The sequence below is a fragment of the Squalius cephalus genome, assembly GCF_949319135.1.
Source record: "Squalius cephalus genome assembly, chromosome: 2".
Lineage (NCBI taxonomy): Eukaryota > Metazoa > Chordata > Actinopteri > Cypriniformes > Leuciscidae > Squalius > Squalius cephalus.
This window is the reverse complement of record NC_137123.1, coordinates 33,884,051-33,903,410: the sequence shown is the minus strand read 5'-3', so window position 1 is coordinate 33,903,410 and position 19,360 is coordinate 33,884,051. Positions and strand designations below refer to the sequence as shown.

At 37.5% G+C, this 19,360-nt stretch overlaps 1 protein-coding gene across 8 annotated transcripts in view; it reads right to left on the bottom strand.

Moving 5' to 3' along the window:
• Positions 1–619: 619 nt before the first annotated feature.
• Positions 620–19,360, bottom strand: part of igf2bp2b (insulin-like growth factor 2 mRNA binding protein 2b) — a 42,203-nt gene continuing 23,462 nt past the window's right edge. For 4 of the 8 annotated variants that reach the window (XM_079851892.1, XM_079851895.1, XM_079851893.1 and 1 more), the window contains 11 exons: positions 13,089–13,395; positions 11,040–11,174; positions 10,681–10,803; positions 6,884–7,019; positions 5,084–5,215; positions 4,833–4,901; positions 3,304–3,420; positions 2,564–2,638; positions 2,288–2,419; positions 1,743–1,856; positions 620–896 (listed from right to left, as the gene is read on the bottom strand). In XM_079851892.1, coding sequence (XP_079708018.1) covers positions 798–896; positions 1,743–1,856; positions 2,288–2,419; positions 2,564–2,638; positions 3,304–3,420; positions 4,833–4,901; positions 5,084–5,215; positions 6,884–7,019; positions 10,681–10,803; positions 11,040–11,174; positions 13,089–13,270 — 1,314 coding nt within the window. In that variant the 5' untranslated portion in view covers positions 13,271–13,395 and the 3' untranslated portion in view covers positions 620–797. The remainder of the gene's footprint in view (positions 897–1,742; positions 1,857–2,287; positions 2,420–2,563; positions 2,639–3,303; positions 3,421–4,832; positions 4,902–5,083; positions 5,216–6,883; positions 7,020–10,680; positions 10,804–11,039; positions 11,175–13,088; positions 13,396–19,360) is intronic. The other 4 variants (XM_079851896.1, XM_079851899.1, XM_079851898.1 and 1 more) reach the window with 1 other exon arrangement.

The window sequence follows — 19,360 nt, the reverse complement described above, 5'->3', positions numbered from 1 at the left end:
AATGCTGGCGCACAAGTTAGCTGTCTACTTAAATCATGTACGTTCCTTTGTAACATCACTTAATGCTTTTAGTTACCGTGCTGTACTAATTAGTTACAAGAAAATGTCGAGAAACAAATCTGATTACTCACATTAAATAGCCTGAAATGAATTTCCAAAAGAAAATTCTGATGAATAAACCTAAAGATTTTTTTTTTAGAATCTTATTAACATACTGCTGTGCAATTTTCCTATATCTTTTAATAAATTAGTAGACATAATGGAACAACTAGACCTGCAAGTCTCTAAGAAATCTACCTGCAGTGTGCCTTCAGCTCATCTAGCACTCTCATCACAGTACACAAATCCTCCCTGGACAGCAATATAGTGCCGGCCCAGATCCGGGCCACATCTGGTACATGTGGATTCCACCTGTTCCAGATATGGGCCGGATCTGGGCCGACACTATGTAGCTGTCTGATCTATATCCATTCTCACATCAGCTTAATCAGTAATAAAAAGAGCTCAAAGAATTATCAGGTCCATCTCATAAGAAGATCTATCTGACTTGACAACACTCTCGATCACCTTTCAGGTTCATTCATATCCACACGACCAAATGTTTTTGTGCTTTAAGTTCTTTGGTTGTTTTTTTTTTTTTACTGCTGGTCCTCTTCGTCAGCTTCTGTCTCTCTATGTTTCTCGCTCGGTCTCACTCTCCCTTTGTCTATCTCTTTAATTCGTTCTTTCTTTTGTTGATTTCGATTTGTCCTCGCATGAGCTACATTCATTATCTGCTGCTTGCTGGCATCTGCTGATCATTTTGATGGTTGTGAGGATGTTGGCACCATTTGCTGGTGTTTCCGCTCTTGCTGTTTAACCTGTTGTACGATCTCTCTGATCTTGCGCTGGGCCGTCTGCAAACAAACACACCGTAGCCAAAGGTGACTGGAGTGCACATGCAAATACATCATTTACATCAGCTAATATTTTAAGAACCTGAATGAAAAAGATACAAATTATGCAAAATATAAATAAAGCAGCACACCTGTCTCTGCCTAGCAATCTATAAAATAAATAGTCTAAAAGAGGAAAGTCAAAAGTGCCAGTGGTTTGTTAACAAGTTGATATTGAGATTGGAAAAAAGAATCTCTAGAATAATAATTATGTCATGTTGATGATGCTTTGTAATTATCTAGGACCAGCCAATAGTTGTACTCAGTTGCTAGATTAAGCACTACAACCAATACTTGTTGTAAAGAAAGTTAATTTCCACCACACTTTATAGACTTAATCTTACATTGATCATTGCACATACATAAAGCACATCAAATTTGATAAAAGGAGGCTCAACTGTGCTTGCTTGATGCATGAGAAGAAACCTTATTGTGGAAGCTTAAACGTGCTTGTGTGACACGTCAACTCATACAAAGTACAAATCATATTGGTTCTTGTGCATCAAGCAAACATGTTTGAACTTGTTTACCATAAGTATGTGCTCTATGTATGTGCGTTGATCAAGGTTTATATGTGAATAAAAGCCAAAACTAAGACAATTGTGTCTCTTTTAAAATACTTTAAGACTTATTAAACCGCTTGATTATAGATTACTTGTGATGTCTTTATGGGTTGTGTGGACTTTTAATGGATGGACAAAAATGATGATGGAATATGAAAAACAATAAACAATACTTGGTTTGACACTGGTGTTTTAGACTCAAATAAAAGTGTAACCAAGGCCTGGAGTAATATCAAAAACATACCTGACTGGCAAAGAAATGTCCAATAATCTTAACAAACACTTCATCGTTCTCATCTGGTGCCTGGTCCCGTGGTACAATGACCTCAGCACTGGTGAGATTCTGTAGCTCATTGACCTGTGGGTGGTAAGAGGTCAGAGATTAGACAAACAGACCCCATTTAGACCTGATATTAACATTGAAATCACAAGTGTTTCATAGGTTTAAACTAAAGATGTGCAATGATGTTGACCAGCAGCAACTACTGAGGTTTACTTCATGAAAGAACCAGACTAAAATGACAATAAGCATATATGACATTTTTAAATCCTGTTTGTAGCAAGATTGTGAAATACATTTGAAAGCAAGGTGTGCTGTTTATTTTTATTTTGATCAACATGCAGTAACACGTAGTATGCACGTAGTCCCTCGAAATCCGCTCACAAGTGGTGACAGATGTATGTTACTACCAGGTGTAAATAGCAATCTGACTCACTTGACTTGTGATTGGATCACCCGAGACAGATGTTAAAACCATGTGTAAACACACGTTCACAAAGCACACGTACCGTTTTTCCACCTTTCCCGATGACTCGACCGGCGGCGGATGAAGGTACTTTTATATGTGCCTCCAACTTCACCTCTTCCTTAGCTGTGAAAAAATTCTCCTCTTTCAACTTCCCATATATCCTTCCCTGTGCCTACAGTCACACATACACAGATGAGTAAAGGAGAAATGAGCGATGAATATAGAGATCGATGTAAAACACCCTGAGCAGGGTCCTGCCTGATCAAATCTGTATCCTGAAAAACAGTAGCATAAACGACTGAATTATGGCTTTTACCTTGAACTGAGCCTCTGGTGGTCCGGTTATGATGACCATCCTGTCAGGCTCATCAGGACTGTCTGGTGCAGCAATCTGCAGTGACACAAAACAGTGTCTTGATTTAAGTATTTGAGTATAAAGGACAACTTAAACCGCTAGAAGTGTCAGTGAAACCTTGATACAATACAAATACACTAGCTGTTTAAGAGTTTGTAAGGTGATTACCAGAAGCCCATTAAACAACCTATATAGCTTGTCACTGAAGCAATGAAGATTCAGCTATTAAATAATGTGTTATATAATTGCTTTGTGTTCTTGTTGTGCAACTGATTATCTAGTGCAAACTTACATGTGTCCTCTCTGTATGATACAAGTATTAATTCTTTTCCTGACGCATTTCATTATTCTTTTTCTATTCCAATTTGGTAGCCTTGCTACAGTAGCTGAAGTGGCACCAAATACTTGACAAATATGTTTAAAAGCAAAGATTATGGTCTTAAGCAGAAGTTTTAAAATGTTTCAGTCCAAGTACTTTGTTGACACCAATATTCCCTCAATTCTTTACCAGCACATTTAGTTTTAAACTAATTTAAACACACTGACTCTAAATATAATTTTGATTTTGGTCCAATTTTGAAGGTTTTCTTAATCCGGAAAAACAGCTTAGAACACAATCTGGTCCACTCTAATCTTTCATTCAAGTCTCATGCTAAACTGGTTACTGTTCACAACTGTAGTGGGATCAGCATGTGTCTCACTTTTATTGAGGCTCCAGCGAAGTGTGCCAGCTCTTTAATGTGCTGCCCTTTCTTCCCGATGAGAGCTCCTACTGCTGGAGTGGGGATGAAAAGATAGACCACTTCCTGTTCAGTAGACTGAAACACACACACAGACACCCTTTACTCCTAGTAGTCAAGTCAAGTTTATCTATATAGCACTTTTATAATACAGATTGCTTCACAATAAAGCAGCTTCACAGTAGTAAACAGCATTGGCTTCACAAAATTGTTCAAACAGAAAACAACTATTTCATTTATACAACTTCTATTTTAACCAAAAAGCAGATCTATAGAAGATCTATAATTTTTTCAGGTCAATTCAGTTCGATCCTACTATTTGTTTTGCTTAGATTTTCTCTGAGCAGAGAAAAAGACAGAGATAACCGGATAACTAAATACTAGGATTATTTAGGTGTATAAATAATAATAGAACACACATATCCCACAAAACCTCAGAACCTGGTGGCAGGTTCAAAGACATTAAAATGCATACATCAAATACATAATAAATACATGTCTTTCAAAAAGTCTAAAAATTGGGAAATAATTTTTGCATAGTTTTCAGTTGTGTTTCACAAGGTTGGACAAAACTGACGATTTAACAATACCCTTTATAATAATAACATGATACAAACTTTAAAGAGATGGAATTTAAATTGAATAGAGGATTTCAATGAATAGCAATGCAAAGAAATTCAACAGCCACAAAATAATTCCATTAAACCAGCTCAACAAACACATGTTTTGTTGGAGTTAACTTCATTAGAATGTATAGTGGAAATTGGACAAAAAGTAAAGTGTGTGAGTGTGTGTGTGTGTGTGTGTCTGTGGGGGGGGGGGGGGGGGGTCTTTAAATGATAAAATTATGTTAAAATTCTAATATAATAGTGCAAGCAGAAATTTACATTAACCAAGATAAACAAATGCTGTAAAAGTATTGTCCATGGTTAATTCAATGCTAATGCTTTAACTAATCTTAACAAATTTAACCTTGTTGTAAAGTGTTACTAAAACTTTAATTATAACCTTTTTTATTTTAAAGTTAATTACGTAAATATAATGAAATATCTATAAATTTTACATTCTACAAATTCAAATACAAACTTTTGATTATTAATATCATCTAATGTTTCTGGAAATAAGCCATATATAAACATGTTCATGCATAATTCATGCAGAAAAATAAAAGGTATTTTTAAAAACTACACTTACAACAGTTGCATGGATTTAATTCAATTTCAAATTCGAATGCAATTGTGCATCCGTTTGATGCTTCAAGTCAAATTCAGGAACTTAGCTGGAATTTAAAAGACATTCTAATGTATTCTGAATGGCTTAAAACATGGCAGCTCAGTGTGTCACAAACTAGTTATCTAGTGATAAAAACATATGTTTTCTAATTGAAAGGCTTCTCAGGAGGTTCAGATTGTCACAATATACAGTAGTGTGCAAAGTAAGAAAAAAATTAAGAGTTCTTTTGAGATACACATTTAATAACAAGTACTCACCAGTTGCTGAAGAGATAATGCTCCAGAGGAGGGAACCCCATACATGCCCCCCATTACTGAAGAGGGTCCCTGTGATGGCAAACATACACCCATAGCATGTGGTGAGATGAATGTAACCCGAAATTACAAAGAGAGAATACACACTAAGATGAAAGACAATTCACTGTCCCACACACCCTTTACACCTCGCACATTCTTTTGTAAAGTCATTCGCAGTCAAGTGTCCTGATACAGCACATCCTGATACTCACCAGCAGGGGGCTGTAGTTGGCAGGGGTGGACAGAGATCCACGCAGACCAGAGGTTGGGGGGAGAACAGACAAGCCAGAGGAGAAGATCCCTAATGCACTCATGTTTAGACCTGGCATCATGTTAGTCTGCTGCTGAAACCAATACGGAGAGAGATGTGAATCTTAAGAGTATAGGTGAGCCTTTATGAGCGAGTGAAATAAATCAGTCTTGCTCAATTTCAGTGAGGCATGAGCATGAGTCAAACAGTTACTGAATCAGCAAATTAAGTTAACGCCAATTCACATCCACACTCTGCCTGATAATCACTGCCTGTTTTCTATTTTACAGGCACAAGCTCTAAGATAAGTCAACTCTACAAGATACAATAATCAATCATTCAATAATTAATAATGATAATAAATAATTCAACTTAAATCAATAGTTCAAGTCCATGAATTTATTTACTTGGAAAGTGTTACTTGTTTAGAGCATTCAAATTTGAATGAATATAATTCTCCAAAATCATACTGTACGTCACTCTATATTTGTGTATGTTGGAAGATCTGTGTCCGTAAAACTGGATCTTGTTTCAACAATGTTATTTTATGTGGTTTTTTTTACAAATATTTGATGACACAGAAAAGAACACAGGAAACTCTTTGGGTAGTTGTTTGACTGCATTCAATCCCAGGACAAGATTGGAAAAAGGTATTTTTCTACAATGTAGGTTTATAATTACACGTTTTTCAAATCAAATACAGTTTAAAGGAGAACTCGGCAACTCTAGCGAACTCTAGTCACTTCTTCGCTGATTTTTCCTTTTGTTGTCGCATGTTTTCCCCACGAGCTCCCCCTACAGCTGTGGGGGGGCGTGTATTTCACAACACGGTCGTAAAAAACTCACTTGCGGTGGCCTCCTCCCCCTCTCTACCGCTGCTCATGTGCGTTTGTTTTGATCGGAGCAAGCCAACTGTATCGTGTGGAGCTATGTCTACCGAGGTGGGTAATCTGGTAATACATCATACATGCGTGTGTGTTTATGTCGAATTGCCGTAAAGCAATTCGTGTTTCGCGCTCGTTCTCGTTCTCGCTTCTCACGAGACTTCCAATTTTTATCTTGCCGGGACGGTAGTCCCCAAGTTGCAAGGTTGGTTTTCCGCCTGGGAACGCTGGGGGGAGCGGGGAAAGTCACCAATATCACCAGAACAGGTTGTTTAACCATTCAAATGAATTCTAGACAGTTTTATTAAGTTAAAAAAGTTGCCAAGTTCTCCTTTAACAGTTCTACAAACATGGGTTTTTACTTTTGACAGCAACTCAACAGATTTTCATAGAGCGCAAACTTCCACATAACTGCACAGAGGTCAGTTCAGGTCAGGTTAGATTTGAATCAATCAAAACACGCTGAGTAGCAAACAGTACAGTTTGGAGCACATGTCCATTCACATTCATAACTCTTTATATTTCATATCTAAATAGGGCGTCAATAGATTGAACAAATTATTTTGACAAAATATATTGAGTAAAAAATATATATATTTCAGACTTGAGGTTTAATAATCATAATAATACAATTTTTGCTCAAAGTGTGGTAGGTAAAGGTATTTTTCCATGTTTTACAGATAAACAAGTATCTGGTTATGGGATTAAGGTGTTTAGGAAGAGATAACAAAAAGAAATAGCATTAATAACAAATTATGAATAAAACTCTATTCTAAAAGTATCAAGTCGACTTCATATCTCTAGAAACAACTGATAGGCATATCCCAAACTAACATCTATCCACCAGTAAACTGTAACCTAAGCTATGATTTACTTACATTAAGTGAAGCTACATCATTCTCATGGGCTTCTGAAAGTTTCTTCATGATCTCCATTTCTGCATTACAGCACTCCTCCACCCCTCCCCTCACCGTAATGGTACGTTCCTGGTTATATATCGTCAGGTCTTGTAATCTGCACAAAAAGAAGGAAATAAGCACCGTCACATGAGATGAACATTCAATACATACATAATTAAACCTCAATCTCTTAACTAGGTTCATATGAGAAAAGGGGTGTGCATCTTTGGGTAGACAGCAAATTAATTGGTTCCACGATTCATAGGTTTTCTAATCGATTCCAGAACAATTTATGCTAATTCAGAACAATTCAATTCAGTTCCCAATGAGATTCGATTTAGATTAATGATTTAATTCTGCATTATTTGTAATTCTAAGTGAATTCATAGAGTTATTTAAATGATTACTCTAACATGTCTTAAGCAGGATGCGAATTACACAGTGACCTTCAGGGCGATTAATGAGTTCTTAATGATGCTGCATCACTTTATTTTAATATTAAAATAAATTGGTATATGTAGAAATTTATATAAGCCACAATTTAAAAGTGCTTTAAGAGTATTGTGCAATGTTAATGTATAGGCTATGCAACCTTAATGCTCCAGATATATGTTCTGATCTATTATTCTCTCTTAAAGGGATAGTTCACACAAAAATGAAAATTAGCCCATGATTTACTCACCCTTAAGCCATCCTGTGTGTCAAGCGTATGTGACATTCTTCTTTCAGACGAATACAATCTGAGTTATATTAAAAAATGTCCTGTCTCCTCCAAGCTTTATAATGGGAGTGAATGGAAATTGAAAAATATGAAGCCCAAAAAAGTGCATCCATCCATTCTAAAAGTAATCCATATGGCTCCAGGGGGTTAATAAAGGCCTTCTGAAGTGAAGCCATGCGTTTGTGTAAGGAAAATACCCATATTTAAAACTTTATAAACTATAATCACTAGCTTCCGACAGACGGCCGTACGCACTGATTTACGGTGGAAGATTAAACCCTGAACCGACGCACAATGTAATGACGAACGCGGAAGCTCAGAGGAAAGAGCAAAACAAAAATTAGAAATTTTGAAGAGAAATGTTGGAGGATTTCTATATAATAGAAAAGGAGCTTCAGTTTGTTGCACAGTCCTATTTGTTTAAACCGCGAGAGGCGTCTAAGCTTACGATACTCCTACATCCTACGTCATACATGCGTTACGGGTTACTCTTGTGGCGCAAGTTGACTTACGTAGTATGCGCATGGTCGTCTGCCGGAAGCTAGTTATTTTAGATTATAAAGTTATAAATATAGGTATTTTTCTTACAAAAACCCATGGCTTTGCTTCAAAAGGCCTTTATTAACCCCCCGGAGCTGTGTGGAGTATTTTTTATCATGGATGGATGCACTTTTTTGGGCTTCAAATATTTTACAGCCATTCACTCCCATTATAAAGCTTGGAAGAGCCAGGACATTTTTTAATATAACTCCTATTGTATTTGTCTGAAAGAAGAATGTCATGTACACCTAGGAGGACTTGAGGTATAATAAGACTAAACTCTTTCCACCGCCATTGATGGAAATTTCCGTCATTTATGAGACAACGCTTCCCCGCCATTAACGGAAATTTACGGCTTTCCATGTTTCCACTGTTATACAGTAGGGGATGCTATGACACGTCTTCTGAAAGAGTATTTAATCTCCTGATCAAAAGACATGTGAAGAAGCAGAAACGAGCGACAGCATATGAAAGCAGTCAAATAACGCGATCATCGACATTAAACAGCATATAAATCAAAACTGCCTAATGTTACTGAATGAAATGTCGACCCAGGAAGTGGTATAGGACTGTGCAAGCTTTAGGAGTGTTGATGGACTCGGTATGTGTTTTGATCATCATTCTGAATCCGACCTGGATGTAGTCTTTGACAAAAACACGTTTTTCTCTGCTTTTTGCTCAAAATGTTGCTTTTTTATAACTTACCCACATTCAAGTGTTGATTAAAAAAGATTGCATTAAGCTAGAACAAAACGTTTTTGTTGTTGTTGTTGTTTTTTAAAAGCAGATGGTCAGTTCTTTCTTTTGATATATTGTTCAGATATAATATGTTCAGATATTCATATAACAAAATATTCTGTGGGCCATGAATGATCAAAAAGGCTAGCGGTGGCTGGCAACTTTTTAAAAAATGCTGGCGGGGAAAGAGTTAAATGCCTTTTGCTTGCCTAAATAAACAATGATACCAGAGTATTAGAGTATTTTACCTTACAGAAAATAACAGTGAATTTCCATGCAATAATAATAATTATAAATATCTATATAATTTAATGTTTATATATTAAATCGATTGATAGCATTTTAAATCGATTACTGAATAAAAACAAATGATTCCTGATTTAAAGGGTCATTTCACCCGTGGAGACATGAATGTGTATTGAAAGTGGGTCATTTATGTAGAAGAAATGTGAAATTATTTTTGAATTTGGAGCTTTCTAGACTGAGAAAAGCCAGAAAATGTATTTTTGGCTTATGTGGATGAAAGACAACAACTCCCAGAATGCACTTGCTTCGCTGCCCTACAAGGCCACTCCCAAGCCATGCCTACCGGTAAGACAGCGCAGTTGAAAACAAAAACATCAAGGCAAGGCTAGGCTACGAGTGAGTCTCCGTGACGAGTTTGCCCAAAATGTCCGGGATTCGGCTTTTGCGTTCTACAGTCGCCATTCATCATATTTACTGTGGCGAGCAGGACGAGGCTGAGGGGCGCGGGAGAACGGCGCGAGGCCGGTGGCGTGATTACTGACGACCGACACCTGTGAGGCACTGTTCTCGTATCTCGCACGGAGGAGCAGGTATTTTCTTAGCAATGGTAAAACACACATCAACCGATCACGCCACCGGCCTCGCGTCTTTCAACCGATCACGCCACCGGCCTCGCGTCTTTCTCCCGCGGCGCTAGCCTCGTCCTGCTCCCTGTATTACTGTGATTACTGATGAGCGCGCCTGTGAGATGCACCGGTCTCATGGGCTATCTCTCACGGAGGTGCGGGTATTTTCTTAGCAATGTTAAAACGCAAACCAACCGATCACTTGTTTAGCATTCATGTAAACATTACATTCAGATTCACCAATCGGGGGGAATTCAGTTAGATTGAAACAAAAGGTGAGCATGTAAACAATGGATGGCGACCGCAGAAAGCAAAAGCTGAATCCCGAACATTTTTGTCGATCTCGACGGCCGGACATGTCCGGGAAATAGAGTATGGTAACCCCTACTACTCAGCTTTCTTCGTCCCTGTTTTCTGCAGGTTTCTGCCGTTGAAATCAAACGCACTCGCACTGATCTGTGATAGGTCTGTTAGCGCATTAGGTCCAACCCCCTATGGGCGGGTTTGAAAGGGTGGATCTAGTGCTTGTAGTCTTAACAGAAATCCCCCCCTCTTACACTTCCTCCTACAATGACGCAAAATGACGATTTTTGCGTCATTGTAGGAGGAAGTGTAAAGATGTAAATACAGATTTCTCTCGTCTCGGGGGAAAATGAAAAAATGTTGCATGACCATTCAATAGTATGACTGGGTTTCTAACAATGCAAAGCTTAATGCAAATGGGTGAAGTGTCCCTTTAAAAAATCAATGTTTCAAGATCAATGCATATGCTTCGGCAGGATTTGTAATTATAAATAAATATTCAATAATATTATAAATTAAATATGCATGGAGAAAATGAGTGAATCATTACACCCCTATAAAAGACATTGTTAGCAGTTTTAATGGATGTAGAGCACACTTACGCAGAGATGGTGATCTTGGTCCCTGTATCTTGCTCTATCTTCTTCAGGTTCCTGCCCTCCTTCCCTATGAGTCTCCCAACAAGGCTATTGTGGGCCAAGATCTTCAGAGGAACCTCCTCAACACTGACACAGAGAGAAAGTACACAATATTAATTGTTTGTTTATTTATGTATTTATTTATTTATATTTTGAGCTGGTGCAGTTTTTGAACTTAAGTTAATAAACACCATGAGCTTATTTATATATAAACCTGTTTTTAAATGATTTGTCTTTAAAAAAAAACAAAACAAAAAAACAATCCTAAAGCGAATGAAGCATATAAAACTTAAATATGCCCTACAGTCAGATGAAATACTGACATCTTGGTGTCATTAGCCTCTTTTTCCATGATTTCCAGGATCATCCTGCAGGCTTGTGAACAGCCCTCTTTAGATGAATGGATAGTGATGGCCTTCTCAGTCGCCCCAGCATTCTCTTTACGATGGATATCTACCCTGAGACAGAGAGAAGGATGACATTTATCACATTTTTGAACTACATTGTCACATGTAGTTAAATACACAATGTGTAATTACGACCCAGAAGGACACTGAATGTTGAATTAAGCATATAAAGCAGCATTTTTAAGATTTCAATTTTACGTTTAAATTAGTCAAACAAGAAAAACAACCCTCAAGAATCCTGCAGGTTTATTCCATCCCTTTGTGCTATGTATAGTTGTCTTTGAACAAATGAAATAGCTCTGAATAAACATTTGTGTCAAAGGGTTTGTTACATACAAACATTTGCTGTAGTTTGTGAAACAAATATGCTCATTGTATTATTATTATGCTTAATTTGCGTAATATTTTATAAAATATTTAGAAATAAATAATTAAAAGATAAATCAGTTTTAAAAATACTATGAAATTGATAAAAAAATCTGTAAAATAAATAGATTTATACATAATATAGAAACATCTTAATTCTGTAATACTATTATAGTATTTTTAAAAAAAAAACACCCGGAAACCAACCAACTCAGCAATCTGGTAAGTTTGTGCACATTGGCATTCATATTTTCTCAAATAAGGACTAGGTTAAGCTAATTTTAAACATGTACACAGTGAATATGACATACGTAGCAGCAAACCGGATATGAAGGATTTGCTCATGCATTTCAAGTGGCAGCCGAATTCTACTGTCCGCATCCAACTCACACAGCTTAGATCCTTTGTGCGTGACGATCCATCCTCGCAATGTATATGCACCTTTATACAGGGTATGCACACTTGAAGATCTAACAGCTAGATATGCCAAAGTTTGTGAGGTTTATGGCATTTAATGTTCTTTAGATATTAAAAGGCTTAAGTATTAAGCACTTGGCTTTCAATTATTCAAAACAACTATTATTGAACAAAGATAGTCTGAGCTGCTCAGGGGCAGGGTTCTCAGACCTGCTTCATACACTCATCGGACACACCTTCGATAATTAAAGGTGGGGTAAGCGCTATTTCAAAAACGCTGTTGGACATTATTGATATTTGAAATCAAACAAACACATCCCTCTCTTCAATGCTCCGCCTCCAAAACTCATCCTCCAATCCTAACCACCCTGCTCTGAGTCAGCCTGGAACCCCGATGCCCCTGCATGCGAGGCGAGACGCTAGACACGTCATTCAGCAGTCATTAGTGAGACTCTCACTAGCTGGGCTCCGTTACACACGCAATCCAAGAGCAGATGTCTGTTTATCATAGCAGAAGCGCAAGAAAATAATGCTTCACGAAAAATAAAGCGCAGATGATGAATGAATGACAAGGAAGCGCCAACAATGAACGTACAGTACACAATAGTAATTACAAACAAGAGTTGGTTGTTAGTTGCCAACAGCACAGCAGCTCCAGACAAACAATGACACTCAAACTTAATCAAAGCAACCTCCGTGTCTGTTTTCAGGCCTTCCCGCTTTGCTCTCTCCAGCGCTGGAAAGCTTTTCTAATATTAACGCAGGTCCTGAAGATCTTGCCCAGTTATAACCCTTTATTTTCCAGTGATTCCTTCTGAGCTTATTTAATACCGCTTACCCCACCTTTAATAATGGCAAATATCGGCATTGATGATATATTGGTTTAACCACTATTACAAAATCCAAATTCTACGTTTTTGAATGTATCAAGTAAGTGATTTTTATTGAACTATCTTAAATTAAAAGGATTAAAATGCACAATGTAAAACCAATAATTGTTTCAGCCATAGCAAGTTGCTGATCATTGGCACAGAAATGTCATATCATTGTATCCATATTAGTGACATTAAACTATAATAGCTATAAAAACTATAATTACATTTTTTAATTATAATGATCAATTATAATGAACACATTACTAATTAGACAAGTACTGATTGAAAAAATATCAAGACTTCTTACTTGGACTGTGTCTGCTTTGTGATGTTCTTTATGGTGAGTCCCTCTTTTCCAATGATGGCTCCCACAAATTGAGTGGGTACTAGGATTCTTAGAGGCAGTTCTTGCTGACGCTGCCTCGGCCCCTGGGGGCCTCCCATCGCCCCTGGCTGACCAAACTCCTGCTCCCGACTTCCTGTCCCCATTTTAGATGCCCCTCGCGGGACCTGGGGTCTTCCACCCCCGTCCCTTCCTGCCTCCTCGTCCAGTATGTACGACACACTGAAGGAGTGATTCTCAAAACGGGTGGCCTGTCAACTTCTCAACAGCCCTGGAGATAAAGGAGAGAGAAAGAGAGAGATCAATCACTATGCCATGACATACTTAACACAGACCCCAAATAACAGATACAACAAGGAACATACAGCATTGGTTACACTGGCTAGGGGTGTGAGATATCACGATTTTAGATTGTGAATGATTAAAATGTCTCCACAATCTGCCTTTGAAGAAAGATCATAGTATCATGCTACAGTGCACATTCTATCAAGCGCAATTCTGGTCCCAGTGGTCAAAGCAGTGGTAGAGTTATGCTCACGTGATATTATATTTACATTTTACATTTATGCATTTGGCAGACGCTTTTATCCAAAGCGACTTGCATTGCATTCAAGGTACACATTTTACATTTTGTCAGTTCTTGCTTTCCCTGGGAATCGAACCCATGACCTCGGCGTTACTAGCGCCAACGCTCTACTGTTTTGAGCTACAGGAAAGCCCCAAATATTACAGTTGTTCGCCATCAGTTCACATGCGTTTTAAAGCATTGCAAGTTAAACTTTTTATTCGCACGCTGTTCTGCCATAAGTTTTTCTAAAGTGTATACCCGAAGAGCGCACACACTAAAAGCCTGACACACAGCGAGTGAGAACTGAACTAAGTTCTCTTTCGCATCTTATTGCGCGAACACTGTCATACATATACACAAGGTTTACATAAACACAATTATGTGTTTGTGAATGTTAACAGTATGGATGTGTGTCAGTTTATTAGATCAGTGCATTCGGTCTTAAAAGTGACAGTAGTCTGTGCCATTAATGTTAATCAAACAACAAAGAGAAAATCACTCACTTATCTTGACTGAAAAACTTCAGTAGCTTTAAGAATCAGTCAACATTTAACTCATACAGTGAAGTGTATGTAGTATTTTATTTGTTTACCGGTATTCATTTTCTTACTTGAATGCTACTGTTACATTAAATACATTTGTATCTTATATTGTATTTGTCCTATTATTTGTAATTTGTATCTTCTTATTTTTAATAACATGTAGTAGTTATTAGTTATTTTTATTATTATTAGTAGATAATAATAAAAGATAATGAATTTCAAACCTTAAGATCAACAGTCTGTCATTAGTCTTTAGTCTGCCACACAAAAACAACATTAAAGCTGCCGTCGGCAACATTTTTTTGATCATATTCAGTGAAATCGACACTATAATCCGACAGAACAACATAAATAAGGTGGTTTTAGAAAAAACCCCGAGCTTCTAACTCCACCTGGAGCGTGTTATTTGTTTTGCAAAAATCCACCGCTCCCGGATCATCAGGGCCAATCAGCGCAGGGGGGTGTGAGATCTGACTGTCAATCACAGGTTGTGCACACGCCACAGATCCCCCGGCTCCCTCGCGCACGTTACAATATCACATGCACACGACACGCCTGAAGTTCGCCTGAAGATTGTATGAAGCGTGATGGCGGAGAGAAACTACCTCCGAGTCTATGGTGTTGATCGATGCTGAAGAGACGGACGCGTTAACAGAAAATCTGGTGCACACGCACTGACGAGCACGACCTCGATGGGAGGGTGCTCGCTGGTAGTGGGGGAGGGGCATGAGAGTTGTAAACATTCAAAAGTTTGGCTAAGTTGACCCAATCTGCCAGACTTGCCGACTGCAGCTTTAAAATCATGTAGTCAAATGTCATTGTGGAAAAAAAAGAAAAAAAAAGACTGTTGTAACAGTGTGTAAATCAGACCTTTCAGGCTATAGCCTAACGCTAATAAACCTTATGCCAAAATTATTATCACAACTAAATTGTCGGTCATTAAATAAGAAAACGAAATAATTGTGTAGATGATTTGCTTTGTGTAACCCGACATCAGACATTAGGCCGAACTACATGCCGCGACCAATCAATCACTCCTTTACGAGTGGCTGCCTGCACATTCACTGTCCTCGCGGCTGCGGCAACTTGCGCTCGCTTATCAATGCATATCTAAATTCGCGCCTATGGTTCTTTGTAGAACTTAAAAAAAAGAAACAAAAAAGATGCTGCAGCCAATGAGCAGCCGGCGGGGGCTGGCTGCGGGACGACTCAACCTCCACAGACAGTTTTTAATGTTTTATCAGACAATAACTACTCAAGAATTTGCTTTAGTATAATTTTCGGGACAATTAGGGCCAGAATCGGGATTTGGGACAACAGCTTAGATTTCAGGACTGTCCCGAATTTTTCGGGACGTCTGGTCACCATACCTTTAAGTGGTCTGTCATTCTTTTTACTTTTTTGTTACCAATATGGCTACATTTTTAAAAATGGGGAAATAGGTTTGGCTGTACTGCTTGTGACTTGCAAAATAGACTTAAAAACCAACATGAAAAAGAATCATGATAAGATCATGGAATGTGATCCTGTCTGAAAAAGGCATTGTTTATTGGATATTTTTGCCATATCGCATACCCATAAAATTGGTTATAAGACTTTTGTCAGTGTAATGAATGGATTAAGAAAACAAGAGTAGCCTAAGGTCATAAAAGGATGAATTCCAAATTTTACCATCATTATTCAAGTCACCTTCATTTATATTGCGCTTTTAACAATATGAATTGTTTCAAAGCAGCTTTACAGTGATAACAGGAAATTACAGTAATAGAGATTGTTTTGGCTTTACAGCAGCTCTAGGATAAAGTTATTGTCCAGCTAAAGTTAGTTTTGATTGATTAATTCACTTCTGTCGTGAAGATCATTATTAACTTAGGGGCCACTTACATGACACTGTTCTAACAGAATAATTGTATTCAAAACATATATAAAAAAAAAAAAAAAGAAATGTAGATTTCTCACATTTCGCATAACCTGTTGCTGTGAAAGCCATCTCACTACCAGGGTTAGGCAAAATGCTGAAATTTAAAACTCCTCAATCGTGATGCATAAAATTAATGTTAATTTATGTGATAAATTAATGAATGGGATATAATGAAGTGCACTACTGTTCAAAAGTTTGGGGTCACTAAGATTTATAATATTTTTTTAAAGAAGTCTCTCATACTCAAGGCTGCATTCATTTGATCCAGTAAAAACAGCAAGCAGTCATTTATTCTTTGTGATGTCAAAGCTGCATTTTCAGCAGTCATTACTCCAGGCTTTAGTCTTACTCAGTTGTGCTGCTTCATAGTTTTGTGGAAAACGAAGATCTTTTTTCAGGATTCTTTGATGAACGTTCAAAAGAACAGCATTTATTTAAAATAGAAATCTTTTGTCACATTATGAGTGACTTTACTTTCACTTTTGATCCATTTTGTGCTTCCTCGCTGAATAAAAGTATTCATTTCTCTTTCAAAAAAACCTTTTGAACTGTAGTGTATAAATTAAATACAACATTGTATTTGAGACGTATTTGAATTATTTAAGTTTATGTGTAATTTACACAGAACAATTAAATGTAATGAAATTAGATACACACTCAATCATTCCCATTACGTCATTCAATATAAATGGTATTTTCTCAAACTCAAAACAAATTCAGGAAATGAACTCGAATTGAATTAGCATTTCAGTTCAACTCTGAATGGTGCACAACCTCACTACAAATGCTGGTACAATTACTGAGCGCCAGTCTGTCTCCTTATGACAGGAAATAGTAAATCAGACAACCCGCAACACACACATACCCACCCATTGAGACAGACCTCCCAGAGATCAAAGCTCCAAAACAGTGCTGGGCTATATGGGCAAAAATATTAGCATGATATTTTTTTTCCATATCATCCGATATCGATATTAAATCACAATATTCATTTACCTACCATTAATGGGGAAGGAAATGCTTTCCACATATTTGTTAGACCTTGAGAATGAATGCAAACATGTAAACTTGTTTGTTCACAATTAAACTCCACAGAGTAGCTACTAGCTACCTTTTAATTTAGGGCCCCATGAAATCCATTTTATATTTCCCTAAATTCTGTGTTTTCCATTTCATGTGTTTGATGATTTAATACAAATGTATATAAACTTTAACAATTTAATTTAGCTTTTACAATGGAATCAAATGAAAATATAACAATTTACAACAAAACGTATTTTTATTTTTTGTCAAATAAGATGCTGCACAACAGAACTGTATACATTTAAAACGAATAAAAAAATAACTTGGTTGTGTGACATTTCTCAGAAATAATAATATCATTATTAATTTGAGCAGTACATTTTAGTATAGGCTACAGTAGTGATACATATTCTGTCAGCTTCTTAAAGTTAAAACCGACGGTTTGTCGTGATGATCTTTCAGTTTCAGTGTATTTAACGGTAGTTTTTCTCAAACGAAACAGTGAAAAGCTTGTGAAGTGACTCTCAAAGTAGCTCTGGAGATGAAGTTCATGTGCTCATGTCCTCATATATTGAGACGGCAGACACTGAGTGAGCGCCACATGCGTGTGAGTTTTTTTGTATCAGACGAAACCGCGCCGTTTTTTCACAGAGACACACAGAAATCACTTATTAGCAACATTCACTGACTGGCTGTTGTCAAATTTATTTCTGCTGTGTGATAGGCTGTTAGATGAATCCATATTGAGTAAAAATGTCCAGTGTTTATCATTGACCACAATCTCGATATGATATCATTTATCGCCCAGCCTTACTCCAAAATAAGATCCCCGGAGACCAGAAATCATCCAAACCCCAAAACACTTCTTCCACCTCACACATACATTTAAGATAGATAAAACAATGCACAGCAGACCGTCAAACCCATCTTTTACAACTGCCGCCTAAACTCTGATGATGTTTGATTCATTCAGTGTGACTAGTACTGCCATTTAAATACAAACAGATCCATTAACCTATAATCCCACAGGGAGAAAATCCCCACGTTCACAGATATTTAAATTAGCTAATGGTGTAGCAAATTAGCTCAAAATAAATATTAATAATCAATCATAACTTGTAATGATTAATTATGAATATTTTGATCAGTTAATATAATTAATGTAGTAAAATTAATATTACAATCAATCAACCTGTTCGTCCCGTGAACACTCAGTGATAATTGTTTATTAATTCTAAGAAATGTTCATTTCCGGGGAAGGGAAATGTCTTTCTTACTGTACAGTACTACTAAGAGCCTGTAGTCACAATCTAAATCGTAAAATAAACTTTGTTGCAAGCAGAGAATCAGAACATATTGTGCACAAGTTTTATTAACTAAATCACAAACATAACTATATCTAAACACACAACATACAATCACGCATACTGTACTTGGGTAAATGGTAAGTGACAGAATGAAACTGGAAGCAAGAAAAGGAACTATGGAAAAGATCCATCTAACTATGAAAAGAACCATCAGCTTATCATTTTCAGAGCACCTCATTAAATGTATACATGCATGGCCTTTGCAGTGAAAACATTTAGTGAAGTTCCTGAAGAAGGATTTTGATGGTTCCATGAGTCGTAATCGATTTCTTCGGCATTGAATGAAGAAATGTTGATGAACTTGAATGGTTTGTTTGACTCTGTTCTGGTTGAAGGTTTTCTCTCTCTTAATGAGTACGTGGCTGGAGCGCAGATGTTGGCTTGCCAGACCTGGGCCGGAGAGGCCACGCAGAGCAACCAGGAGAAGGGAGAAAGTCGGAAGAGTTGATGGTTGGAGTTGCGACGGACTTCTTCTGCATTGAATGAAGAGGTTGTGCCAAACTCCTGATGCTGTCCTTGATTCTGTTGTGGTTGAGGGAGTCCCCTCTCTCCTGAATGACCACATGGCTGGTTGTGAGTCAAGGCCTGCTGCCCTGGGGTCTGGGGCCTGGTGCGGCCCCGCAGGACAGCAACCCGAACGTACAAGAGAAGGCCAAGAGAGAGAAGGGCTTGTGTAGAGGCCATTTAAAGCCTGAGAAAGGTACCACCTTTCAGGGTTGGCTCAACCAATAAGAAAGGGGGAATTTCCAAGCGGGAAATTCCTCTGTTGGGAGGATTTATGACTCTGTCTCAAGTGTGGGCCTTGCCATTTGTGT